Consider the following 27,040-nt stretch of genomic DNA (forward strand, 5'->3'; position numbering starts at 1 on the left):
CCGGTATGTCACATATGACCTTGGGTTTTATGTACTTATACAACTCGATTTGGAGCATGATCCAATTAGGAGCTGTAAAGATCTCAATGTCCCATGCTTAGTGATTTATAATTTGTGGATCTTCGAGCATTATTTTTTGTTGGTGTGGTGCAGAGAATACCCGTGTAAGGACGGATAATGATCATTGATGGATAGCAAGGTGCCAAGGTCTTGGGATCGAAGTCCTAGGGGATCGAATCCAACACCTCAATCTCAGAGAAGGATGCTGTCTCCATCACCTCTATCAACAATTCTAACATCCTGTAGATCTCCGACGACTGAGGGTGCGACCTGTCTTCTGCATTAAAAGAATGCACCTCGTTCGTGATCTCTATCCAACTCCATCCCGGGACTTTGCTTAGCCCTCTGCTCCTCATCGTCTTCTGAACCGTGGCTCTGTCCGCCCACAGTCCAAGACCGGAGTACATGTGCGACAGAAGGACGTAGGTGGAGTGGTGTTCCGCCTCCGACAGACGCAAGTGCTCGGTCACACGTCTCGCCAACGCCATGTCGCCGTGAATTCTGCATGCACCCAACAGCGTCATCCACACCATCGCGTCGGGCTGGAAGGGCATCGACTCTACCAGCTTCTTCGCTTCGTCGAGGCGGCCCGCTCGACCGAAGAGATCAACCCCACACGCATAATGCTCCATCCTCAATGGAACTCCGAACGCTGGCTGCATCAGCTTCAACAATCGGGACCCTTCTTCCACAAGACCAGTGTGACTGCATGCGGTGATCAAGCCCACGAAGGTTATGTGGTCAGGCGACACCTCTTGTTCTTGCATCTTAGAGAAGAGATGAAGCGCGGTTCGGCCTCGCCCATGCTGCGCGTACCCAAAGATCATGGAGTTCCACGTCACGGAGCTACCATGGGGCGTTTCGTCGAACGCCTGTCGCGCATCGTCGAGGACGCCGCACTTGGAGTACATGTAGATCAAAGAGCTACCCACGAATTCATTTCCGGCGAAGCCCGACCTCAGGGCTAAACCGTGGATTTGCCGACCCAGTTGAAGGACCGCCAGATCGGAGCAGGATCTTAAGGTGGCAGAGAATGAATAGTGATCGATCTCGACATGCACGGATCGCATGTGAGCAAAGAGCTTCGCTGCTGCCTCGCCCAACCCGTTCTGAGAAAGCCCGGTGAGCATCGAGTTCCAGGACACGGAGTCCTTGAGTTCCATGGACCGGAAGCATCTCCAGGCATCATCCACCGTGCCATCCTCCCCGGGTCTAATGTACATCGCGATGAGCGCGTTGGACACCTGCAGTGCGTCATCGAAGCCCCTCTTGATCGCTACCGCGTGCAACGCCCGGCCATTGCCACTCTGCCCATGCTCAAAGCACGCACTGATCGCACTGGTGAATGTGTATATATCTGGATCAATTCCGAGCTTCTGCATCCTGACAAAGAGCTCGATCGCGTCCGCTGTGAAGCCATGGCAGGCATAAGCCGCAAGCATAGAGTTCCATGTCACCAGATCTTTCACGCGGTCCATCTTGTCGAAGATCTTCCTCGAATCCGCTACCGACCCACACTGCGAGTACGCTGTGATGGCCGCATTATACACGATGGTATCTGCCGTTCTGCCGCACTTCACGATCTTAGCATGCGCTTGGGACATCAGTCCGTAATCCGCACTCCCGTCCAGCAACGTCAAGAGGCTGGCAAAAGTGGCCTCGTCCAGCATCACGCCCTCTCTCTCCATCCGGCACGAAACATGGAAGGCAGCTTTAGCATCTCCGGCCCGTGCATAACCCGCAACCACTGCGTTCCAGGAGACGACGTTCCGCTCTGGCATGAGCTCCAAGGCCATAACAGCCTCTCGAATCCGACCGCACTTTGCATACATGTCGACCAGCGCGCTACCGGAGAACACGTTGCGGTCGAAGCTCGACTTCACGATCAAAGCATGCACCTGACGGCCGAGGTCGAGCCGGGCGGCGCAGGCGACGGACTTGAGGACGCTTCCAAAGGTGTACTGATCGAAGGGCAGACCCTCGGACAGCATGGTCCTGAACACGGACCACGCCTGCCGGTGCGCCTGAGACAGGACATGGGCAGCGATGAGGGAGTTCCACGAAGCGGTGTCTCGCAGTGGGATTTCATCGAACAACTTGCAGGCTTCGACGACCCCACCGCTCTTGGAGTAGGAGGCGAGGACTTTATTCCAGGTGCAAGGGTCGAGGGCGTCCCCCGATTTCAGTAGCCAGGCGTGGGTCTTGGCTGCGGCGCGCAGGGCGGCGTCGAGGCGCCGAGACGAGTGCATGCCCCAACCGGTCGCAGAAATGCGTGCGACCAAAGCTGCAATGCGACGTGAACCATGACGCTTATACACGACCGTGCAATGCGATGCGCGTGCGTGTGACGGATGGCTCTTTACGACATTGCTCCCAAATAACCTGCTTCATAATTGTATGTAAGAATGACTCACAGAGTTGTCTTCATCATCAAACCGCATACATATCCCCAAATTATCTATCTATGATCACAGAAATATTTTGGTGTTTGGCAGGCACTGCCATCTTCATCTCTTTTGGAAGTTGAGCATCTTAATGGAGAATGCAAAGAGGAAAGCAAAGAGCAGAGGAAACGCCACCACCATCACAGCAACCACCCCCAAGAAGCTATGCTTGAACCCGAAGTAACTCCTCAAGAAATCCGACACGACCTCGCCGGTGTCCTCGAGTCTCTCCTCTATATCACCGAACTGTGAGGTGACCAATCCATACAAGGTCCAAGCTACAGGACATGCCCAGTAGTACCATCTCCACCATATCGGGATTCTCTACAGAAGGAAGGAGTCGATTAAGTGGATGTCAACGAGTTAGGAAAACACGTAAACAGAGTCTCCAACTCACAGGTCGTGGGACGATGAATCCGGAGAAGAGATTCCATAGTCCGTAGAAGGCAGCAGAGACGATGGCGGCGATGTTGTGGTTGGGAGTGATCCCCACCGTCATCATTCCGTAGAACGTGAAGTAGAGGAGGGTGAAGTACATGAAGAATATGTACCAGAAGAACTTAGCAACAGTCCACTCGAAGGCAATCATGGCGTACACGATCACACCATATAGGATCGATTGGATCAGAACGTACGGTAGCTCGATCACCACCTGTGAATGGAACAACACCGTGTTAATCGATGCATGCATGTCTACAAGGCTAGTCAATCCGATTCGGGAGAGGATTACTTGTCCAAACGCATACGGCAGAGCTGAGTACATTCCTGCTGCTCTCTCCCTGTAAAAGACCGTTCGTTCGACGGCCACCACCGGTTGAACGGAGGAGCAGTTCTGCACTCCGATGAAGATGACAGCGGCGTACATGGAACCCATAGCATTGAACAGATCTATTTTCTTCGATCTGCAGATTATTTCGATCAGATGTAGCCAAAAGCTCAGGGTTGTTAGGATTTGACGAAGGAGAAGCTTACGTTTTGGAGCCGAGGTCCCAAAATATGGTGCCAAACAGCAGAGCGATGATGGTTGTGAAGAAGAACCTCACGGCGGTATACGGAGGGTTCCTCCAGTATGACAAGTGCTGTTTCCACAGGCACGCCATGCATTGCACGGCCATTGGTTGAGAGTACTGCGTTGGGAAGTAGAGATCACTCGAACCCGGAGGAGGATTGCTCAGTTCCTGGATCAACCTCTTGTTTCTCCTGCATTGCGGAATGTGCACCGATGTAAGGCATGGCGGTCTGCTACATACAGAGAGGAGGAAACAGAGCACTCACTGGTAGAGCTCCGAGTTCTTGTATACTTGGCTGAAGTCGACACCCAGTATGCCTTCTTGTGCCTGTGTCGTCACTTCCAACATCCATGTCGCGGGGTTGTAACCATCCTTTATCTTGCTGACACCATTGATTCCCTGACGGAAGGAGATCAAGAAAAACACAGTTGACTGTATCATCATCCTGCTGAATCATTACATACGATTCGATCTATTGTCGATCGTCTCACCTCAAAATAATCGATCAGATGGCAAGAATGGCGACCGAGGGGACCTGCGTATATCTCTTCTCCACCTCGCTTCAATAGGAAGAGCTGCAGACAAACCGGCACAAGTCACACCGCGGTGATTACTCTGCACTCGAAACGTGCAATTCAATTACCTCCTCGAGAGATCTCTCACCTCATCGAAAGCTTCGAATATGTCGATGCTGGGTTGGTGAATGGTGCACACCACCGTCCTCCCGGTGTCCACCGTGTTCCTCACGGTCCTCATGACGATGGCCGCAGCCCTTGCGTCGAGCCCAGAGGTGGGTTCATCCATGAATATGATGGATGGGTTGGCGACCAGCTCCACGGCGATGGTCAACCTCTTCCTTTGCTCGGTCGATAGCCCATCGACTCCGGGCAACCCAACCAGCGCATCCCTCAGTGGCGTCAGCTCCACAAGCTCCATGACCTCGTCGACGAACATCTGCAAGAAATGGCATGTAGTCAGTGAGCCTTTGCACGGAAGACAGGTGCGCGCATGGTGTATCTGTGCTCTTGGACGAACCTTCCTTGTTTCAGAATCGACCTCAGGAGGTAGCCGAAGCCAGGCGGAGTAGACGATGGACTCGTAAACCGTGACGTGAGGAGAGTGGATGTCATTCTGCTCGCAGTATCCTGATATGCGAGCAAAGGTCTCCTGCTTCTTAGGGTAGCCGGAGATGTTAATGTTTCCTTCGATGTATCCCCCGGTCTTTCTCCCAGCCAGCACATCCATCAGCGTCGTCTTCCCGGCTCCGCTTACGCCCATCAGCGCCGTGAGCACACCTGGCCTGAAAGATCCACTCACACCCTTGAGGAGCTCCAAGCGGTCTTCCGCCACACCTTGAGCTTTCATTTCCTGCATATGCCCATCACAGTCCGTCAAAAAAGATGTTCCGGGAACATGAACTGCCGAGCAGGAACGAGAATGAGCACCTGAGGCATGTCGACAGAGTATCTTATATCATCGAAGGTGATGGAAAGCGGGGTGAAGGGGAGGACCATTCCCCTTCTGTTCTGATCGAAAGCTGCCTTCATGGAACCCAATGAGCTGTCCTTCCTCCTCATTCCATTCTCGCTACCCGCACGCCGAGATTTAGAGAGCATTGACTTGGCATGTCCACGGGACTTGCTCTTGGATGCAGAGTGATCTATAGATTTCCTTCCTCTGGATGATGACTCTAATCCTTCTCCGGTTAGATTGATGTGTTTTTCCTTCAAAGTCTCCTCAGAAATAGGCGGCTGAGATTTTCCAAAGGCTGCAAATTGAAGATAGCCGAATCAAATCCTGCTCCTGATGCAGTATTGCAGAGATGAGGAACACTACTCACGATCGAGATAGCTGAGAGCCAGAGTGAACAGAGCATTGAACAGAAGTACGTAGCCAACCAAAGCCCCAAAGCCGATCCAATACCATCTTGCTTCCGGGAAGACTCCACGCGACTTCAACACTCGTACGCCCAGCGACTCGTTCGATCCTGGAGCAGTCTGTAGCAGAACTTAGATCGAGTTTTTTTGCATGAATTCAGCAGAAGAAGTGTGCTTACATGCTTCCAGTTGTTGCCCATGAATTCATTCACTGATATCGCGTTCTGTGCGTAGGTCAGTGGCGAGATCCAGTAGCCCCAAATCCACCATTTCTTCACTTGTTCTGCCACAAGCAGCAGCAGATCTCGGTGATGCCGTTTCTGAGCCACATTACATGTTGTAGAGACGGACGGAGAGAGAGAGAGAGAGGAATCATGGCTTACCTCGTGAAAGAATGAAGCCACCCAGCACGAGAAGAATGAGCAGCGAAAGCGACGCAAAGGTGTTTGCAACGATCATGTTCCTACCTAATGCCCCGATGGTTCGGAAGACGGCAGATGCCATCTGAGTTATCCCCAGAAGCAGCAGATATTGCTTGAACAGCCTGATGCGGAGACGATGTAAGGTTGGTTCACTCTGACAACAATGCAAGAGTTCCAGTTCTTACCTTCCGACATTTGGATCGAATCCGATGACATAATAGGTTGTGAAAACCCACACTGCAACTTCAACAAATGCGATGGGAATCTTGAGAATCCATGTCGGTATCGTGTATGACCATGCAGGATAGAAGAGGAGGTCTCTTTGCTTGAAGAAGACAGGAAGCTTCATGATGGTCATGGCGAGTTCAGAGAACCCATTGAACATGACCATGACCACCGAAAAGAACAGTGCCCCCAAATAGGTCAACCCATCGGTTTCCGTCTCCCGAGGCATCTTAGTACGCAGGAAGACGGTCATGGAAACGATTGCCATGATGGTAAGCTGTAAACAGAGGATCACAAGGTGGTATGAGACACTGTTCATCGCCATCGATGAAGGTAGAGGTTGCTTACTTGGGTCGCCTTGAAGATGTAGACGAACGAGTTCCTCTTCATCAGCAGCAGTTCTCTGTCGATGTTAGCCTTCAACACTTCCTTTTTGCTAACCCCATATCTTGTGGTCGTCAGAGCAGCAGGATGGCTCTTGGTCTTGTCGAAGGGGACAGAGAGTTCGTCCCCCAAGGCTCGACCGACATGGAAGGACTGGAATGCCTCTGCAAATTCTCTCACAGGCACGTATCTGTAAGGTTCGTCATGCCGAGCCCAGTACTGTTGCTGATCCTTCCTCGATGTCACCTATCAACCCAACCAAATCAAGGCTCAGTGTCACACCAGAGAGATGGAAGAAAGATTCCAACGGTAGACCTACTTCTTGTAGGAAGTCCGCAACACCCTTCCGCTCGGGGCATCTGAAGCCCATGGATTCGAAGAACTCGAGCACATTGTCACGAGGACCTTGATACACGATGAGGCCATCAGAGAGAAGAATGATGTCGTCGAAAAGGTCGTATGTCTCCGGTGCGGGCTGGAGCAGGGAAATCATCGCAGTTCCACTAAGAATGTGAATGGTTTGCCTGAGCGAGTTCACTATCTGGAAAGTAGTCGAGCTATCCAGACCGGTTGATATCTCGTCCATGAACAGAGCTCTCGCTGGCCCAACAAGCATCTCACCTGCGTCGACCAAAATTGAAATCAGATGCTCGACAGGATAGATAAGGAGCATCCAATGGTGTACCTGTCGTGACACGCTTCCTTTGACCACCGGAGATTCCTCTCAACATCTCATCTCCTACCATGGTGTCAGCGCAGACCTCCAGACCGAGGATCTGTCAGAGTGGTTTGAAGTGAATTAGTCTCTTGATCTGACTCGAGTTACGAACATCTTGACACATGATCGTGATGATACCTTCAGGATATACTCCGTGATCACATTGGCTTCTTGCCCTTTCATCGAAGACGCCTGCCAGCAAAACAAGAAGCTATCAGAACAGAGGTGGTTCTTGCACCGAGTTTCTAGCGGGAGAAGAGAGCCATGTAAAAGCTTTCACCTTCATGAACACATCAATGTCCGGATCTGGCTTGATGTTTGCGGCCTTCTCTCTCCTGGCGAGCTCAGTCAACATCTCTGGGCATATTTGCATTCGTTCATATACTTCAAGATGCAGTGGTGGAACACAAGAAAAGCCTGCCAGGATCAAACAGGGGATCGATACTCACCGTAACGAGTGCCTACTCCTTGGCACCTGGCAGAGAAAGCTAGCGTCTCGCGGACTGTCATCTCCCCGATGTGAAGGTCATACTGGCTGATGTACGCAGCGGTTCTTTGAGGGACGAATTCACTCATGTCATGGCCATTGTAGGTCACTTTTCCGGTAACCTGCGGTCAGTCACAGCCCCACAAAGAAGATAATAACTTGTGTGTGATGGAACACGACATAGAAGCCACTTTTTTACCTTGAGATCAGAGCTGAGCTTTCCAGCCAAAGCCAACAACAGCGTGGTTTTTCCCGATCCCGGAGGACCTAAGAGCAAAGCCATCCTGAAGACGAAGTTTGGTTATACGGAGAAGAGATGCAGTAATGGATAGATCACTGACGATCCGAAACCAGACAGCTGGTGGTGCTGTAGAGCTCATACCTGCGAGGTTTGATGATTCCGCTGACATCATGAAGGATCGACAAAGGTCTCTTTCTGCTTGGTAGTACTCGCAAGTAATTTCCAAAGGCCTTTTGTTCATCCCCACAAGGAATTGAAGCACCATGGTCAGTAAGAAATTATTAGCAGAGAGAGAGAGAAAGAGAGAGAGAGAGAGAGTAGCAATACCTCTAGCATGTTAAGGGTGGAATTGAAGATGGTAGGCAATCCTCTGTTACCCACATACGTCTCTGCTTCGATGCTGAGGTGCTCATATCGGACTTCTATGGTGGGCAGATCAATCCCGACTCTGCAATCACCAAAGGAAAGCAATAGAGAGTTAACAGAAGCAGAGCAGCGCAGTAGAAGAAGAAGAAGAAGGGAATACTTGGTAGTCACAGTTTCCTTACCGGTCGACGCGATCCCTGAGCTTGAGCAAGAAGCGCTCGTTGTCCTCGTCGGCGACACGAACGAGGCGTTCGATAAGGGCTTTCTTCTCCCGGAAGCCAAGCCTCTCGATATTGACTTCCTGCAGCTCGCCACCATCCTCCGCCAGCGCCAGGATGCCCCGGCGGACGCGGTCGAAGGTGGGCAGCTTCTCGAGGGCGGCCCACTTGAGTGCCTCCTCGTCGTCCTCGTCCCGCGACGACCGCGAGAAGATGCTCTCGTCCCCTCTCCTCCATACCGAACTGTTCCTTCGCAGGCTCCCTATCCTGAGCACCTCGCTCGGCTCCATCTCCCCCAACCAAACTCCGGTCGAATGATCTCCCGCAAAGAGTAGGAGGGAGACGGAAGAGAGATCTTATAGAGTGACACAGCCGTAGCGGTGCTTACTACCACTCTCCATGCTACAAACTGACATCCCAAGTAAAGGGACGAAGTTTCCAAGTGTGTGACCGGTCAGAGCTGACATCTTCCCTCTTCTTCTGCTCAGTTACCACAGATCAGCTCTGCCCGTGGAGACAACCGATGGAAGAAACAGAGGAGATAGACGGAAGGCTCTCGCTGCCTTTTTCAATCCTATCGCTTTCGATTCGCAGTCAAAAGGGAAGACGAGAGATAGCAATGGAGTTTCGGGCTACGACGGGCGCCCTTCCGAGTGTTGCTTCGTCTGATCTGTGTTTTCATGCCACCAACCCCGAGAGCGTTCCACGGAGTCTATCGAGTGTGCAATCTTCCATTGGACAGCGAGAAAGCAATCAATCGCTTAGGAGTCGCCATCATATGACTTTTATGCGCGATTTATAAAGCATATCAGGTACTCATCAACCGAACCATTCAACGGACGAGACGGTCTGCCGTTTGTCTATGTGTATGTATATATGAATATGTCGTCTCATATTATAATAAAAATAAATAAATTATTATAATATTTTTATTTGACTTAATTATAATATTTTTTTATTGAAGCTATTGAGATTCACAATAAGTAATATTATATTTTTGTTGAGATTATGATACCAAATTTATGTTATTTATAATGTTTTAGAGTAAATTTCATAGTATTTTTGTTAGGACGATTTTTGATCGTATCGAGATCGTCGATAAGAGGTATTTTCAATATTATTCAAAAGAAAATATATAATTTAAAAAAAAAGAGAGAAAATAATTAGTATTGGTGTAAACAACTTTGAGCCATGGTCTCAGGGCCGTCGTGACTTAGTTCGGGTTCGTATGATAGGGGATCTCCCTGGAACGTTTCCCGAGAATGCTGAGGCGACCGATTACGTGGGTCCGATCGGGACGGAGTAGTCGTTTCCACCGAGAGAGAGCCCTCGCCTGCGCCTTTGATGGGTGACCTCCGCCTGCGCACCTGCACAAAGGTCGGGTCGGGGAGCTCGACCCAACCCCTCCGACGATCAAGTTAGTGGATAGTCGCAGGGGTTTCTTTAGCTAAGTTGTGTCTTCTTGTCTCTCTCCCCTTCTTTCGGAGTGCGAAGATTTTTATAGTGAGAATTACCGTTGTATAATGTGCCTGTCCGTAGGGAGTAGGATCGTATTTCTGGTAGCATCTGACATATTGCCGTTGGCGTGACGTGAGGGATCGAACCTAAGCAGGGTGTTAATATGCCTCGATAGGCGTTCCGATCCGCGTTGACCGGGTGCCTCATCAAGTTGATAGAGGCGTGATGCGTCGTAACTGATGTTACGTGAGTCTTATCGTAATTATTATCCTTATCAATTAGAAAATGTAATTTATTTGATAGAATAGTTGGGATCATCTTATCTTGGCAATTTGACTAAACACTCTTTTCATTTAGGTGACGACACCCATGACATGTGAATGGATTCAGTCCAAGCAAATGTTGCGTGACAAACTCATAGGATACGTATGTATGATTTGTTTGATGTTATTTAGAGAGGAGGAAGAAGAAGAAGAAGAAGAAGAGCTACGGTGTCTCAAGAAATATATTATTGTGAATAGGTCATAAAGAGTTGCTCTTCCCTATGCATCGACAGTAGTTGTTTATCTTCTTCTTTGTTATTGCTCATAACAATGCCACTTATTTCTTTGGCTTAGCGGCAATTCTGACCGGATTCGATCCGTTTTGTCTTTGGACAATCAAATCGGATCTCTGCCGTACCCCAAAAAAAGGAGAATTATGATGAGTCAAATGTTGATCGTGTAGAAGAAGACAAAGAATCGAATCGATCATATCCCATCATTTTGATATTTTATATCGAGATCGTCTACACCGATTTGTTGGATCTCTGAAAATATATGGATATGTTGGTTCGGATTTTGGATCCGAATCAAAATGATCTTTGATAATTTATTTTTAATTTTCTTAAACTAAATGATCTTTGATCATTTATTTTTATTTTTATTTTTAAGTTTTCTCGATTGATTAGGTTAATTAGTTCCGATTCCAAATCTAAAAATTCAATCATCAAGTTCTACTTTCGATTCGATTTGAAATCGTTAGATCATTAATCGGATTCAACTCCGATTAATAGGAACCAATAGTTAGTCTATCAGGTCTCTTTTACCCTCAAAGATGCTTTTTGAAGTTCCAAAATTCTAAAAGGATAAATCGTACGAATAATTCCTAACGAACCTACAGACTGCACTAATGACCGTTCGACCAAATAGTTCGTAAACAGTGCACCTCAGTTATAAACCCTTAAATCTCTTATAAGAGAAAGCACTGATAAGATAATTTAATTCCTGGAGTTTGAATATTTCAAAAAGGATAAAATTATGCAGGTAAGTTTATTGTCAAAAAATAGATAATTTGACCAAATGATCTCTTATCAATATATATATATATTTAATTATTTTAATAATAATAATAATAATATTTTGGGGAGGCAATCGTTTCAGCATATGAATCAGCGTCAAAGTTGTAATCTGAGACGCCGTCGGTCAGCAGCTGCGCAAATGTCGCGGAATTGGATGACCTAAGACAGTAAAGAAAGCACTCTTTATTTGAAGGAGTGCAACCTCGACGGTCACACCATCTTTTTTTTATGGTTCGTCGGCGATAGACTTCGACGATGTGATGCCGAGAGAGGTGGCGGGCGTGATCGACTACAACGACGGCAGATGCTATCACTCACAACACAACAATTCTTCCCGTCTCTTTCCCTCTGCATTTTTGTTAGTGGAGATGGAGACTACGTCTTGGTATTCTTACGATGGATGGGACCTACTTCTAGAACTATTTCTTGGTGGCCAATCGCCCCACCCTTCAATATTATTGATCTTTATTATTATTATTTTTTTGCTTGTGCGAATTGTCTGTACTTATCTCTCTTTAGCTCCACCTAATATGGATATGTCAATATATTGCTCATCTAGTGATGATGTGTCGATCATTCGATACTGGAACTATCAATTATATTATTTCAATCATATCGTCACTCCTTCTAAATATTGATCTTTGATATTTTTTTTAAGTTGTATTAATCTATCTTTATCTCTATCTAGCATTCATTTAGTATCGATGTGTCAACCACCTAACATTGATGTGTTAATCATACAATAGTGACATGTTGGTAGATTGACGTTGAGATATCGATCGCTTGACTTCAAAATATCAATAATATTACTTCACTCATGACAATATATTAGTGATCGTTTATATTAAAGCACATCACCACCTTGATTTTTATTTTTCTTAAGAGTTTTTCATATATATATATATATATATATATATATGGAATCATTTGACTTAATTTGTTTATTTTTTTTATTGAACCTGAGATTTGAGATAAAACTTATGTAAGACAACTTCTAATTATTAACAATAGATTATTAAGAATTTTTTAGAATTATATATTAAAATTATTACTGATTTGAGCATTAAATGAGTGTCACTATAAGTGTCTTCGTTATAAAGTTTACGATAATGACTTCCATTATAACGGATCTATCTTAAGGAAGTTAGCTCAATGCAGCTACCACGTTATGATTCCTCTTGGAGGTTTGAAAGAACAATCAAATCAAATTGATTCTTAAATGCAGAGTTTTGAAAAGAACAACCAAGTCAAATTGACTCCATGGCTGACAATCAATGATCAAATTTAACACTATCATATATTAATTTCATTATAGTACAAGAAATTTGATACTTGAATGTTTAAACGCTACAAAAATACTACTGAAATGTCTCGTCAACTCTATGTTAATCGAGTGCGTCACATTGTTGCTACATTGATATTAATTGCAATGCTCAATATTTATGGGAACCGTCGTGTCTTAGTAACGTCTATCACAAAACTATTTTCGTAAAAATAATTTTTCATTAAGTATCGATAATTATCATATTCATGTATAATAGAGTGAAATACATTAGCTTACGATATACCTCACTCATTTCGACTCCTTTAGTTAATATCATTTCTTATGATTATAATTTCGAGCATTATGAAAATATTTATTGTGTATGTCCTCGACTTAGTTTTGTAAGATATTTTACTGAATCAACTTGCTTGTCCAATACCAATCTTATAATAAAATCATCACATTGACTCCATAATATATCAACTCATCGATCAATCATTCGACGATAGGTGACTAAGAGAAGACCCAACAAACCAATCGATAATCGACAATGTCTGTTCAACGATGTCATGATACTTCTATTTCTTTCTATCTCTTCATTTTCTTTGATCCATTGATCGAAAATATGTCTTGTACATGTCAGTATGTCTCTTTGATGATGTGATATATAAATATCGAACGAGAGATTTCATTAATGACTTTCTTATATCGTATGTCTCTTTTGCAATATACCACGTATCACTAAACAAATGCTTCCCTATCGATTATCACTACTTTCAAGCTCGTGATAAAATAGTAATCGAAGAGTACGATACTCCTAACATTGAATAATATTTATTTTTATATATTTAAATTATTCTCATGAGATATATATAATCGAAAGGTTGGTCGTCGATAAGAACGATGATCCATCCCAATTATGATGTGCGACATATATCATTTTAAATGTTGTTTGATCTTTCGATGTATCACCCAATATTCGATGAAAGATTGAGGTTGGGGTAGTCCAACTCGATCCGTACCTAAGTAAATAATATTTAAAGTAAAAATTAAATATTGAGCAGTTATCTCTGAATGATCCATTATATCTTCTATTATAAAATATTTTATTATTATTATAGATATGAAATGTATTCGGAACTCTCATGATTGATGTGATGGGATGCAATTCGAGCCCCGTCCAATTGGGTCGAAGGCATAATGCCCAATAAATAATCTGACGCTCTCGGATCCACACGTCGATCCGATAAGACGTTCGAGTCCAACTGTCCGAGTATTGGATCCTCCACGGATCAAACCCCTCATCAATCCGTTTGGAAAAACCCATACGATATCAAGGCGATGCATCGCCATTGGTCGCCTCCATAAAAGTGATGGGGTCATATCATCGAATGGGTGCCGGCGGACGAGGACCGGATATGGCGGCGGTGCCGGTGGCGCTGGATGCTCTCGCCTCCGGCGACTGCACCAAGCTCGGTCCGTCCCTTCTCCTCCCCCTCGTTACCCTGTACGGACGCCGTTATGTTGTTTCTCGATTTGGTTTCTTGTCCGCCCTACTCCCTTTCTTGGTCTTCGTTCGTTCTTCCTTGCTTGCCTGCTGACGCCGCTGCCGCTTGGGAGAGATCTTTACGGGGGTTATCTGGTTCTGTTTTTCAAACTCCTGATCTGTCCTCTCCCCTGCTGCTTCTTTCGCACGCCTCGCTGGATCCGATCACTGAGTTCTGTTTGATCTTCGTCTCCTTTCATGATATTTCTTCTTGATTTGTCTAACTGGGGTTTCTTGTCACGAACCTGCATGCTGTTGATTAGGACATTTATCATTTGTCGAGAAGAGGGACTTCTCGATCCCGGGGCTTCGAACAATGTTGATTGTTCATCTCGCATATCTAATCGTTCGCTTTCTTGTTTGTCGTCCTTGACTTCCATAAACGTCCAACGAAAAAGGGGGCGAGGAAGTTTCATGCTTATCTTAATTGTGGCAACTGAATTAAGATTCGTGCTTCATCGTCGACGCCAATTCTATCCGATGCAGGCAGTGGGGTCTGTTTGATGAACCCAACCTGGAGAGACGAGCAGCATCCCTCCTTCATCCGTTTCATTGCTTCATTCCTAAGTGCAAACTCATACCGTCTTAATTTCCTACCGATATCCCCTGTAAACGCCTCACTTGTTTCCAGCTCTGTAGAATATGCATTTATCTGTCAATCTGATCATGGAGAGGCTGTAGGACTTCATATTCAACAATGGCGGATTGTCAGTAGCATTCATTTTCGAAACAACTTGGGATCCTGATAAGGCTTCCGTCGTCTTTTCCAGGTAAATTAGAATTGCTTTTCATGTATTTGCAGAATAAGATGGTGGTGTTTAGGAGCTCCTTCCAATGCATTTATATGATGCTTTGTTTGATGCACAGAGTTGAAAGGCTGAAGGCTCAATTCAGGCTTTTATATGTAGTCATTGGTGTCCCAACGAGAGAGCAAAATGATTCTTTTAATCATTTATACTTCAAGTAGGCAATTCGGTTCTTTTGCCGTCCTCAAGTTTATTCCTGAGTTGAGTTTACATGAATGGTTTTTCTATGTTGGCATCAAAGGTATGGCGTAGAACTTGGTAGACCGACCTTTGTGCCGGTTCGCGATCCAGAGATGGGGTTTGAGAAGATTGTGAAGATAGCACATGCTCGTGGAGGTAAAACACTAACCCTTGGTGATGAGCTGAAGCATTCCGTTTCGAGTTGTGCATTCTCTGTAATATGGTAAATCTTCTGCCTTAGTATGTAAACGACAAGACGCGGTTGGTACGATGAGGAGCGAGGTAAGTTGGTCGACATTCTTAATCTCGAGCATTCTGTCATTCTGATACCAGCATGCCTAATCAGTGTTATTTTGGTATGGAAGCGTGAGAGAGCTGTGCAAGGAATGGATATGTTCCTTAGAGTGGTCACCTCCATCCCTGGCATCGACGATCATGATGCAAATGCGGTAACCTCTTTATACCCTTAGCGAAGCAACAAATATGCTTTAACCATAAGCCTCGGGATTATGCTTGAGCTTATGTTGATATGGAAAGGAGTTTCATCGATAAGAATCTCATAACCCGTAGAACACAATCTTAAATACATGTAACACCAGTTACGATTATGTTGCTTTTGATTTTTGAGTTGCGGCAACTGTCCTATAACGTAATTTTGCAGCACTGATTTTTAATGAAAATACATGTAACATCCCCATAAAATATCCCCACTGGTTTATTAATTTTGTGTAATCTCAGCTGTTGTTACTATGCTTCATTATGACATGATTATTATTTTTTACTTCGTGATGTTCTGCTTTGATTTCCATTTGATGACATTTTAGGATTCGATAAGGATCCTATTGACATATATATGAAACACTGTCACTCGTTGCCTTGTTCAGTGATGTTCTGCTTTGATTTCCATTTGATGACATTTTAGGATTTGATAAGGATCCTCTTGACATATATATGAAACACAGTCACTCTTTGCTTTGCTTAGTGATGTTCTGCTTTGATTTCCATTTGATGCTTTGACAAGTTTCCTATTGACATGTATGAAACACAGTCACTCTTTGGCTTGTTTAGCTCGTGCAATCTATCGGCTCTATCGAAGCAATATCCAAAGCATCCAAGAGCTTTATTTTGGAGACAACTGACCTTTCGGTCGAGAAAGCCGAAAGAATCGTTAGGTTTTTCAGAGATCCAAAGAACTATCTCAGTCCAAAACTCGACTAAGTTGCAAAGGTACGATTTCTAGCCTGGTAATATGATATGGTGTGTGTTTCTCAAGCTAATGTTTGCTGCTCTAGGTTTATTTTAGGCTATGATAATTTTGTGTGTCTGTGCATGATATTTATTATCAGGTAAATGATAGCCTAAATTACATCATATTTAAGGTTTCAGAAATTCCAGAATCCTTAAAATTTTCTTGCTTGTATCCTCTTCTCCTTGCAGCTCATGTTCTCTTGGGACCAAAAAAAATATCAAGAAACAAAACAAGTTGTAGATCAATACCGTAATGGAAATATTTTGAAAGACGTTACGAAAACTTTTGGTCTTCGTCCTTTTTTATCCTTTTGGTATCAGATCGACTGACTAATCAAATTTAGTGTCATTAGTGTTGGGAGTAGGAAATGTGGAGTGTTGGTTGCTTTGGAAGAAAATTCTCAGGACTCGAAAAGTAATCTAGTGCAGAATGCACGTGTAGATGCGTTTGTGATGATGCAGTGGAATTGCAGGACTTCTTCGTAGGCCACGCGTGCACTATCAGGATGGGAAGGCGAAGACCTCGACGGCCCACCAAACGTGCAACCATGACGACTTCGCTGGCGATAGGCAAAAGTGCAGTCGTACCCATTAACACATTACAGGCAGCCGTCTGTCTGTGATGCAAAAAGTAAATATGACTGGCTTTAAGGCGCCAGTTGTATGCATGCATCATTAAGACGAAGAGGTAATATATATAGTCTGTATGTATCATCATCCATCGGCCACCATTTAAAAAAAAAAGAAAGAAAGAGAAGGCTCACGCGCCCGTGCCATAAATTTGCCCGACACCACCACAAGCCCAGATTGCAGCCGAAAAAAGATGTGGCGTACGGTGGCCAACGCGACATCCCCGCGCACGTGAGGTCCCCGGTCCCCGCGTGCGCATGTGACCCGTCCGTCCACCTGTCACGGCGCTGCACCACGTGAATGTACCCGCGCACCGCTCCGTCGGGCTCCCCGTTCACGTTTCTTTCTCTCTTTTATGGTGAAATAACGCAGAAGATGCTCTCCTGGTCTGTCTGTCTGTCTGCAACATCACACATTTCATCGAAGATCGAAAAGAAACGAGGAAGCAAGAAATCGAAGAGAACCTGTTGCGCCCGTGAGGTGAAATACTTGAAAGAGCAGAAGAAGAAGAAGAAGAAGAAGAAGAAGAAGAAGAAGAAGACTTGAGAATTGATAGATAGATAGATAAATATCATTGGATTATATCTACATCCCAACAAACTATACTCTGCTGCAGCTGCTGCCGCTGCCAGTATCGTTGATCCTGTCACTACTCCCCATGTGACTCCTCATCACGCTATGTTGGTGAAGGTGGTCGTCGCCGTCGACGACGTTGTTACTGCCACTGGTGATGCTGCTGCTGTGATCTTGAAGGACTAGGGTCTGTTGATCGCGCGGCGGGGATGCGTCGTCGTCGTCGGCTCGCCAGGCGGATGCGGAGATGAGTGGCCGGCTGTGCCAGCCGAGCGTCAAACAGCCGGCCACCTCCTCCACGCAGTAGCCCTCCCCGGAGAAGAGCGTCAGCAACATGCTCGCTTGCTTGAACGCGTTGGAACCGAGGTGGACGGCCCTCAGACCCGCCCGGCCCAGCCGATCTCTCCACCGACCCAGAGGCTCGTGCCGCTCCACCCGGGCCGCCCCCTCGAAGCACACGATGTTGCACATTTCCCGCTGCAGGTACGCCTCCGCCACCGCAGCAACCACCGTCTGCTGCTGCTGCTGACCACCGCGATGTGATCCGCCCACTCTTCCGCCCTCCAACGAGTCGAACATGGTCGAGTAATAGAAGAGCGCCTCGGTGAACCGGTCCAAGAACGACGGCTTGTTGTGGTCGGCCTCCTGCTCCACCACCGTCACGATCTTGGGCTTCAGCCCCACGATCCACTCCAGCACCGTGTCGATTGGCTCCGCGGCCGCTGCGTCGCCTCCCTCGGGGGATGCACGATCCCCGAGGAGGCGGTGGAGTTGCAGCACCGTGTTCACCGCGACGGCCTCGCCCGGGGCTACCTGGAACATCCACGGCCGGACGTGCTCCAGCCGGGTGGCGGCGACCCCGCGGAAGGCGAACCTGACTTGGACCGAACGGGCGAGCTCGGCGAGGCGGAGGCCGACCTCGCGGAGAGCGTCGCGCCCGTCGGGCGAGGGGGCGCCGATCCCGGTGAGGCGGAGAAGAGGGGGCCCGCCGGGGCGGAGAGCCAGGGCCTGGATTAGCGCCGGCCACTGGAGGCCGTGCATCAGGTTGAAGTCGACCACGTGGACCCGATCGTGCCCTTGGAAGGCTTCCAGGATGGCCTGGTTCGCCGTGAAATGGGCGAACTTGATGTAAGGGCAGGCCTCGTAGAAATGGTGGTAGAGGATCTCCAGATTAGCCGCCGATCCACCGCCACCGGTGGCAGACGGAGGCGGAGGGTAGAGGCGCCGGCAGAGGGCGTCGACGAAGTAGCCGGCGACCTTGCCGATGCCGAAGCCGGTGTTGACGCGGGCGAGAGCCAGCCGCGTCTGGTCGAGGAGGCTCCCGGCCATTTCGGAGTCGCCGCGTTGGACGGAGTCGGCGCAGCTGACGAGTAGGTGCACGAGACGGATGGCCGCGTCCTCCTCTTCGTCCATGCTCTGGAGTGAGACCGCCGGAACGTTCCGATGCTGGTGGTGGTTCTCTAGACGGTGAAGCGATGGACGTTGTTGCGTCGGATCCGCCCACGTGTTGGCGGTGGCGGTGCTCTGTGGATGCCGCAGCAAATGCGGGTCGGGGGCGAGCTCGGAGAGCATGGAGTCGACCCAGGCGGTGAGGTCGGAGGGGTTGTAGTGGATCGCCTCCGCCGAGGACGCGACGCACTGGTCGCCTACCATGGTGGACTCGAGCTGCTCCAGGCCAATGGCAACGTGGCGGAGATCCGTCGAACGGACGCGGTAGCCGGCGCCATGGAGGAGGCTGTCGATCTCACCGTGGGCGGAGCCCCGGTCGGAGGCAGAGGCTATTATCCACCGGTCGTCTCCCACCGAATCGTACGGATCGGTTCCCATATCCGACCGGAAGGAGGAGGACATCGTGGAAGATTTCTGATGCTTCTCTCTCCTCTTTCTCCACGGGAGGCTGATTTCTGTTTCCCTCACCCCCCGCCTCTTTGTTTAGGTTAGGTTGAGGGGAAGGGGAAGGGGGGAAGGAGAGGGGGGAACGAGGGAGCGTGACGTCAGCTTGGGGACAAGAACACGTGGGCTCGGAGGTGCATGAACACGTAGGTTAAGAACCAGCTTTCATCTGGTTTGTCCGGGCGGACGGCTCCCTCCTCAGCGGCTCTTTGTTTCCTCTATCGCTTGCCGCTCCTCTGTTTCCTGTTCGTTCGGCTCAGAGTAACTCCCATCCTCTGAACAAGAGACCAGAGGCCGCCAGCTCTAGTGAATCAAAGGAGTCGGGGGGGGACCTTCAGTCTTGCGTGGCCTCGGAAACCCGTTCGAAGAAGAAGAATCATGGGGTGTTCCGACATGAAGCCCACGCCACCGAAACGGCGGTGGAACCGTGCCACCTGTGTTCATGCAACCGACTCCACTTTTGTGAACGGTGAAGACGGAGGGAGGGACCCATGCGAATCAGTCGGGAGGAGTGGGTGGTCCATGTCAGGAAAGCCCTCCCTCTGTCCAAAAACAATCTGCTCCCACCGTTTATGTGAGCCTCCGGAGACCAACCATGTCACGGGGCCATCTTATTCACAACGCATTGGACCGCAGACAACGGGTAGGTGAGCTTGGTGCAGCAGCAGCAGCAAATGGGGGTGGGACGACGACCGTTCAGTGGGCCGGCCAAGCGTCGCTTTCCGCTGCCGGATCGTGCACCGGGTCTGTGGACCCAGCGAATGGGTCGTCCCGTCGACCCAGGCCGAATTTGACAGAGCAAAGCAAGTCACGCAACCACCCCGGTAAATTAGCTTCCTCGAACTGATTCGGTAACCCCCCGCCCCCGCTCCCCAAAGTTGCAATCGTTGACGTTCGCATGACGAATGTTGATCACGGAAGAAGGGACGATCTCATTCTCAAAAATCCCAAGCATTATTACTTCACTTCTCTCCGCGAGGACATACATAAAAATGACGTGCCACTGGGCACATTGCCGTGTCCTGCTTCAGGACAGAAATCCATATCAATGCTAAATTCCAACAAAACCTGGAGGGTTGATCCTTGAGAGAGAGATCCTCGTCGTCGCTGATATCCTTTTTCTGTGAACCTCTCTCTCTCTCTCTCTCTCTCTCAATCTCTGCCAACAAAGAATCAGTTATGAGTCAATCTTAGGCTTAAGTCACCATTCGATTAGATTTATTGTTCATGCTTGGAGCAAAATTTATAAATCATTTCACTCCAACACATGTATAAAATAAAACTAGGGTTCATTCGATATTGCAACTATTTAGAAGGAAAAAAAAAAAAGTCAGAATCAAATACCATTGAACAAACTCTATCATGAGGGTGTTCCTGTTGCCAAAAAAACCAAGTTAAAGCAGACCAACAAGTCAATGGCCTTTTCACACCAACAAGTCGTGGTAGCCTTGTGCCAACAACATATAGTCAGTCCTGTATGGAAGACTCACCAGTAAAGTCTTCCGCCGCCTCCCAAGAAATTAGGATAAGCCAACACACTCTCGGAATAATATTTCATAGGCTGAAAGCCATTTGTTGTCTAAAATTTCAGGTCCAGAGATGGCACACCAAGGATCATTTTTTTGAGTGAGGTTGGGGAATGACTTTACTGAGCACGTAACAATCGGGTGGACTGATGTTCATATAATAATTCCGTATGGTGTCTGTGATTTCAAATCCAAACTTTTTATAGAAGGCAATTGCATCGTCATTGTTTGTCTGCACATGCAAGTAGATCTCCCAAATATTCTGCTTGTGTGACAAGTCCAGTACATGATTCAACAACTTTGTACCTGGTAAGATGAACAAGGAGTCTCATAAGATGGTCAAATTTCTAAAGCTGATAATTTTTGTAATATAACTTCGAACAAGCGATTACATTTGTAAAACATAAAAACCCAAACACCATCTGAGATGAAATGCAAAAAAAGAACTCAAACCAGAAGGTTTATATACAATAAGAACATGTTTACCATGGAAAACAATCGAGCTGAGAAAGCCAGCCCCAGAGGTTAACCAATTTATCAAGTAAAAATCGTTCTGCAGATGTCTGGTACTAGAAAACAATGACTTGCATATTAAAACAAGTTATGAAAAGTTTCGAACAACCGCATAAGCTTATACTAAAAAATTTTACATAGTTTGACTAGCAATGTATGACGGGCATTAAGCTTATGCTAAAAAATTTTACAAAGCTTTTCTAGATCTCCGCGAGACACTAATGTTTAATAAGAAACTCACCATGAAATGTGGAAGGCTGACTCAACATCACAATGTATGTCAAGCAATAATGTCAAGTTAGTTTAAACATGTGAACCATGTCACCACATGTAAAGGATATCCATAGTGCATGAGACTCTCATCCAATGCACAATCTAAAGAGCATCATTGTATGGAATAGATTAGATGGTGTTTTGTCACCCCGGTAGCAAAGTGGAAATCTAACCATTGTACAAAATCTCGCCCTTAACTGTGTTACTACTTGTGTAATCAGATATTCATTAAGGATAAAGCACTCTGCTTCTTACAGAAAGGGATGGAGGAAAGTGCTACCATACATCAAGGAAGAGAAAATAATGACTACTTGCATTAAACATATGTTAAAGAAAATGATGTCTCAAGAAAAAAAAAATACTACTACAAGGAAAAGAGTATATAATCCTAATCAGATACTTCAATGCATAAAAAAAGATGATTTATGCAATGAGAATTTGACCTTCTTAAGATCTTTCATTAAATTTCTTGAAGGCAATTTATATCACACATCTAATCTCACTTGAAATGTAGTCCACATATTAAGTAGTGATGATCGATAAGACTGTAGCCGGTTACCAATCAGTTAGGGCTGAGAAGTACCTTCACAAGCTATAAATTGGCAAACATGAGTGAGTGGTTAGAATCCCTGAAAAAGTCCTATTTACAGTCTTGTTTCTTGTGTTGAACCTCAGGATAAGGTGGCAGTGATCAACAGGAAGGGAGACTGGAGCTAAGCTGGTGGTTGGGGGAAGGATGAATGTAGGTTAGACGGTTTTAGACAACATTTTAAATACCAGTACCAAGTACTTGCTGTGGGCCAGCATAGTACAGTATTTCATGTTGCAGGAAGTATTGTTGACGGTAGCAAGATGGATGAGGATGGCGGTCAGATGGTACATCCCATCTTTCTACCATTCCTTTTCTCCTATATCTCCCAATGCTCTCTGGTCATTGTCGGCTTGTGCCCTGCATCGGTTTGATCAAAAGTATGAAAGGTATGAAAAGACAGGAGGGAAGGAGACATGTTTGATGGTAGAGGATGCAACAGGACAATTAGTTGTTGGGGCCACAGCAAAGTGGAGAAAAGGACCAATTCAAGTGACCTTTAAATACACACAAGTAGACAAATAGAAGACTTTGCATATGCACATCTTCAAAGATAGTTTTCAAATAAAATGAAGTCATCCAGCAGATTATCCTTCATCCTCAAAGCAATAACATGAATTACATGTGAATTTTCTGGAATTTGTTTCAGAAAAACACAAAGGGCTGTTATTTTTCACTAAGTTTTTATATGCCTCATATGTTATAAAAACAAAATATGTAACCTGGGAACGAAAGAAAAAACTTGTTAAAAAGATAAAGTGAGATGTCCACAGCATGAACTACAAGGAAAAGTTGCATAACGAAAAAAAGAAATCTATAGATATATAAACTGGATCATAAAACATAAACTATAGAGTCTTACCAACTCCAAGCCCACGGTATGGTGCCAAAACACCTAGGGTCATAATATAAACACAGATGGCCCCTCCTTCCTTCTTCTCAAGCCGACATGCAATTGAACCAACACATATGTCACTGAAATAAGCTACAGACGTATGGAAATGTTAGCAAAAATGTTCTGTAAATTTGTGAACAGAAAATAGGATACAATTAGAAGTCCAGAAGCTCCTTCAGTATATCTTTGCTTAGTCACTCTATCAAGAATCAAATGGTACCATATAATTGTGATTCTTCCATATTTCATGCAACTATGGACAACGTCTTTCTTCAGAAAAATTAGTACCAAATAATTTTTTATTTCATGGAGCAGGTTAGTGGAGTTAAAATCTTCCATAAAATAGGAAGTAGGTTCTATATGCTCGTCTATGCCATAATTAAAGACTTTGCATCACCTATTTCAACAAATGAAGCTTATTCACATCATTATCTAACTCAATATAATTAGTGATATACCAAATGATGTCAATCTACTGCCAAAATCCATGTGTCATGATAGTCACTTGGGCATGGCAACCTAGTCCATATCAACATTTTCAAGGAGTACAGGTTTCTTAAATACAAAGTGCTCCATTGATGCAACAACCTAACACCAACATCATTCAAGAATTCAAGGGCTATCTTACCCTTTCTCACTGTTTTAACCAAGACTGACTTGGTTTTTCTCTATTTCTTCCTTTCTGAAATTTGAGGTGTTACAATCTACTCCACTTAGGGTATAACATTCTCGGCAAGACCCAGCATAACCAGAATCAAACTCTAGTATTGTGCATGTGAGGCATAGTTCAATGATGACTCCACATCGTGACGTATCTTTTGGCTCATCCACCATGGATGGTCATTTCCTACTCAAACCTCTCACTATACCCCAATTAGCACCGATACCATTTGTCACAACCCAACCTAATGAGATGATCAATCTATTAACTTCGTTGAGCCTAAAATGATTCAAAATACTTAAGCCCAATTAACAATAGCACACGATCAAACCTTGTCATTCAATCCGAGTCTTGGTCTACTTCGGATATAATACTAAATTGGGGTGTTATAGAGATAACTCAATTCACCTCATTGATGCAATTATAGGTTTCCTCGGACATGCCCAAATCACCTTAATCAATTTTTTTGTTAATTTACTTCTAAACGGTACCACACCTAGCTTTTCAAGAATGTAATCATTTCACATTTTATGTTATACATCTAGCTCAAATTTCTACAGATCTCTAAGGAATTTATATAAGATATAAGTCAATAAACGTCATACACATGATTTTCTTCTTTTTTTTTCATATTTCCATTAATGTTTTTTATATATATAAGCATCTTTAGGGACCAATTTATGCTCACAAAACCAAATTAATCTTCAAAAAACAACTATTTGATATCTTAATCCTTTTTCCAAAAAACTCCTCATATGTTTCATAATTCGACATACAAGCAAATTTATGATAGATAATATATCATGAAATTTATATACTGGTGGAACATGGGCCGTTGCTTGACGGTTGAAATGCACAGAACCAGGTAGATAGCATGGGCAGACATGCTTGTAGTGACCAAAAACAAGGGAAACAAATAACTAATTAAAATAAAAAAGGAGCTTACAACATGTTAACTTTTCAAATATCCTTTTCTTCACAGTCTGGGACCTTGTCTTGACCACCCTACAGCAACACCCTACGGTATGAAGAGCTTTTGATATAAGAAAGATGCCAGCACAAAAATTTTTGAATGAAATTTGCCTTTGTTATATATTGCTGATTAGTGTATTGACCATACAATCAAAGTTTGAAAATCCTAAACAGTTTAATTCTTCAATCAGGATATCATGTTAAAAAATATAATTAATTACCCCACTTTCTTATCTCATCTACCATGTTTTTCAGCATAAACACACAAGTCCTACAAGCATTTTTTTTTTCAAGCTCAAAAAAAGAATGCTCGACTAAATCACCAAAGTAACTCCACCTTCCTCACTCATCATACCTTCCAACTTTAGCAGCAAGCCCCCGTGCACATAACATGTCAACATAAGCCCTACACTAGCATTATGCCGTTTTAGCATGCTCTTGTGCTGATTGACTATAGCGAAACGTAATTACTTTCAAGATAATTTACAAAAACTAATTTGGCTTGTTGTTTTTATATCACTAGCCTCTCACTTTAGCCCACGCACATGTCTTTCTCTTCGTTTTCAGTCATGCCAAAATTATAACCATCCTTTTTACAAGGTATATTTTCCCCAGCAACCTTCTTACAGTCTCCCTTATACAATGTATATGTTTTCAGACTTCAATGCATGATTACCAACCTAGCTAGGTGACACGAGATGATTTCAGTAATATTTTAACTGAAACCTTCGAGGTGCTAAAAGTAGGAACTGAAGGACAAGGCAAGTATCCCCAAAGCCTTTTAAGGTGATGTATTCATAAAGAAACTAAATATATTCGATCTACGGCGGAGCACTCCAAAACCTCAAGCAAGTGTATAGCTAATTTTCTGAAGAAAGCTAACTTCCTTGCTCTTGGTTCTTAATATAGCAATTCTAAAAGAGGCCTAAAACATGCTAGCAAAGACATCTCAATGAATATTAACTGGTTGTCACTCGATGGGTATTTTCTTTTTAGGTCAGATTATGAATAGTACCAAAAAGTGATTTCATATCGCTCTGAAGCCTGCATTTGATAGAAAGTGTCCTAAGCTATGTGATCGATCCCATAGGTTCTAAATCACATCTGGTCCGACAAACAGCACATTAAACATCAGCGAACTATCAGTAGAATATACTGGAACATAACAACAGCAACCACACAAATATAAATGAAATAAGCACACAAATCTGACGGCCCAAACACATCAAGAAGACTGTCAAAATCATGAAAGCAAGAGATGACAAAGAAAGGGTGAGCGATCGTCGATGCAAGATGAGTTCACTCAATAAACACACGAAAAGAAAATCAAGAAATCCCCCATTCAAGAAATATGAAGAAGTGAGAAAAGAATATTGTTTGAACCCTCACGATCCAGAAATCCCGACAAGGTCCTTCAAGAAAATAACAAAGGACGCTAGCCAGAAGGATCAGGAAGCCAAATCACGGCAAGTAGACCCTTGTCACAGAAATCAAGAAGCTAAATCGCAGCTTCCAACGGCAAGAAAATGGTCCACACGGCAAGCAAGAAAACAAGAACCAAGGGCAAAGAGAAATAGGGTTCCGAAGAAACCAAATCGAGGGCAGGGAGGAGACGGGACGGACCGAGCCTGGTGAAGTCGCCGGAGGCGAGGGCATCGGCGTAGTATTTGTCGTTGTAGCGGACAGGGAAGAGGGCAGTGTTGAGCTTCTTCAGCTGCATGACGTTCTTGTCCCGAACCCCGTCCAGCGATACCGCAGCGGCCGCCATTTCCCCCCCTCCTTCTCCCGCCCCCATCCGGTGATTCACTCACAGAGAAACCCTATCGCCCCAACCTTCAGTTGATCTGATGAGCCACGACGGCTCCATCTGCCTTTCTTTTACGTCGCCGCCTCAGATTTATTCCCACAATACACAAATTATTTGCCATTTTTTTACTATTTATAATTACGTGAAATAGGAGAATATAAGAATAAGAATATGATTAATAATTAAAAATTGTGAATAATAAAATAAATTTTATTATTTTTACAAGTATTATCAATAATAAGCTTCTTTTTTTATAAAAAATCACTCCATTTAAAAATAATTAAATATATCATTTAATCATAGTTTTTTATTCTAGATTTTAATTTTGTAAAGAAATAGATAAACAAGATATATTGTTTGTAATAGAAAAACTCTTACCTACCACTGAGATTGGTCTTTATCAGTTTATTATTAT

At 45.1% G+C, this 27,040-nt stretch overlaps 5 protein-coding genes across 10 annotated transcripts; 1 reads left to right on the top strand and 4 right to left on the bottom strand.

The window, feature by feature from the left end:
• Positions 1–6: 6 nt before the first annotated feature.
• Positions 7–2,313, bottom strand: LOC103990132 (putative pentatricopeptide repeat-containing protein At3g25970). Its single transcript, XM_009409170.3, has one exon. It carries the CDS (start codon positions 2,307–2,309, stop codon positions 225–227), a length of 2,085 nt encoding a protein of 694 aa, XP_009407445.2. The 5' UTR covers positions 2,310–2,313; the 3' UTR covers positions 7–224.
• A 114-nt stretch (positions 2,314–2,427) lies between these two features.
• LOC135615873 (ABC transporter G family member 36-like) lies at positions 2,428–9,172 on the bottom strand. The gene is made up of 23 exons (XM_065114945.1): positions 8,417–9,172; positions 8,196–8,316; positions 8,010–8,098; positions 7,827–7,911; positions 7,590–7,749; positions 7,421–7,497; positions 7,279–7,332; positions 7,108–7,198; positions 6,742–7,043; positions 6,387–6,668; positions 5,999–6,315; positions 5,775–5,935; positions 5,571–5,674; positions 5,355–5,511; positions 4,960–5,282; positions 4,550–4,882; positions 4,178–4,468; positions 4,006–4,089; positions 3,780–3,913; positions 3,477–3,704; positions 3,235–3,406; positions 2,902–3,156; positions 2,428–2,828 (listed from the first exon to the last, which is right to left on the bottom strand). Exons 1-23 carry the CDS (start codon positions 8,740–8,742, stop codon positions 2,568–2,570), a joined length of 4,407 nt encoding a protein of 1,468 aa, XP_064971017.1. The 5' UTR covers positions 8,743–9,172; the 3' UTR covers positions 2,428–2,567.
• Positions 9,173–13,844: 4,672 nt separating this feature from the next.
• On the top strand, positions 13,845–17,004 carry LOC103990129 (protein PARTING DANCERS homolog). Of its 5 annotated transcripts, none has more exons than XM_018827536.2 (9): positions 13,845–13,989; positions 14,546–14,667; positions 14,741–14,829; positions 14,927–15,022; positions 15,107–15,201; positions 15,287–15,327; positions 15,411–15,494; positions 16,094–16,272; positions 16,767–17,004. In XM_018827536.2, exons 1-9 carry the CDS (start codon positions 13,887–13,889, stop codon positions 16,777–16,779), a joined length of 822 nt encoding a protein of 273 aa, XP_018683081.2. In that variant the 5' UTR covers positions 13,845–13,886; the 3' UTR covers positions 16,780–17,004. The 5 variants fall into 5 exon arrangements, with proteins under 5 accessions (XP_018683081.2, XP_018683082.2, XP_018683080.2 ...); XM_018827537.2 differs by having other exon boundaries at positions 16,114–16,272; XM_018827535.2 differs by lacking the exon at positions 16,767–17,004 and adding an exon at positions 16,483–16,732.
• Positions 17,005–17,452: 448 nt separating this feature from the next.
• LOC103990128 (protein SLENDER RICE1-LIKE 1-like) lies at positions 17,453–20,873 on the bottom strand. The gene is made up of 2 exons (XM_009409166.3): positions 20,734–20,873; positions 17,453–20,548 (listed from the first exon to the last, which is right to left on the bottom strand). The coding sequence occupies exon 2, from the start codon at positions 19,345–19,347 to the stop codon at positions 17,524–17,526; it is 1,824 nt and encodes a 607-aa protein (XP_009407441.2). The 5' UTR covers positions 19,348–20,548; positions 20,734–20,873; the 3' UTR covers positions 17,453–17,523.
• On the bottom strand, positions 20,736–26,686 carry LOC103990127 (uncharacterized). Of its 2 annotated transcripts, XM_009409163.3 has the most exons (4): positions 26,442–26,686; positions 24,793–24,864; positions 23,153–23,275; positions 20,736–21,221 (listed from the first exon to the last, which is right to left on the bottom strand). In XM_009409163.3, the coding sequence occupies exons 1-4, from the start codon at positions 26,611–26,613 to the stop codon at positions 21,004–21,006; spliced, it is 585 nt and encodes a 194-aa protein (XP_009407438.2). In that variant the 5' UTR covers positions 26,614–26,686; the 3' UTR covers positions 20,736–21,003. The 2 variants fall into 2 exon arrangements, with proteins under 2 accessions (XP_009407438.2, XP_009407439.2); XM_009409164.3 differs by lacking the exon at positions 24,793–24,864.
• Between the last annotated feature and the right edge of the window lie 354 nt (positions 26,687–27,040).

This window comes from Musa acuminata, chromosome BXJ2-6 (genome assembly GCF_036884655.1).
Source record: "Musa acuminata AAA Group cultivar baxijiao chromosome BXJ2-6, Cavendish_Baxijiao_AAA, whole genome shotgun sequence".
NCBI classification, from domain to species: domain Eukaryota; kingdom Viridiplantae; phylum Streptophyta; class Magnoliopsida; order Zingiberales; family Musaceae; genus Musa; species Musa acuminata.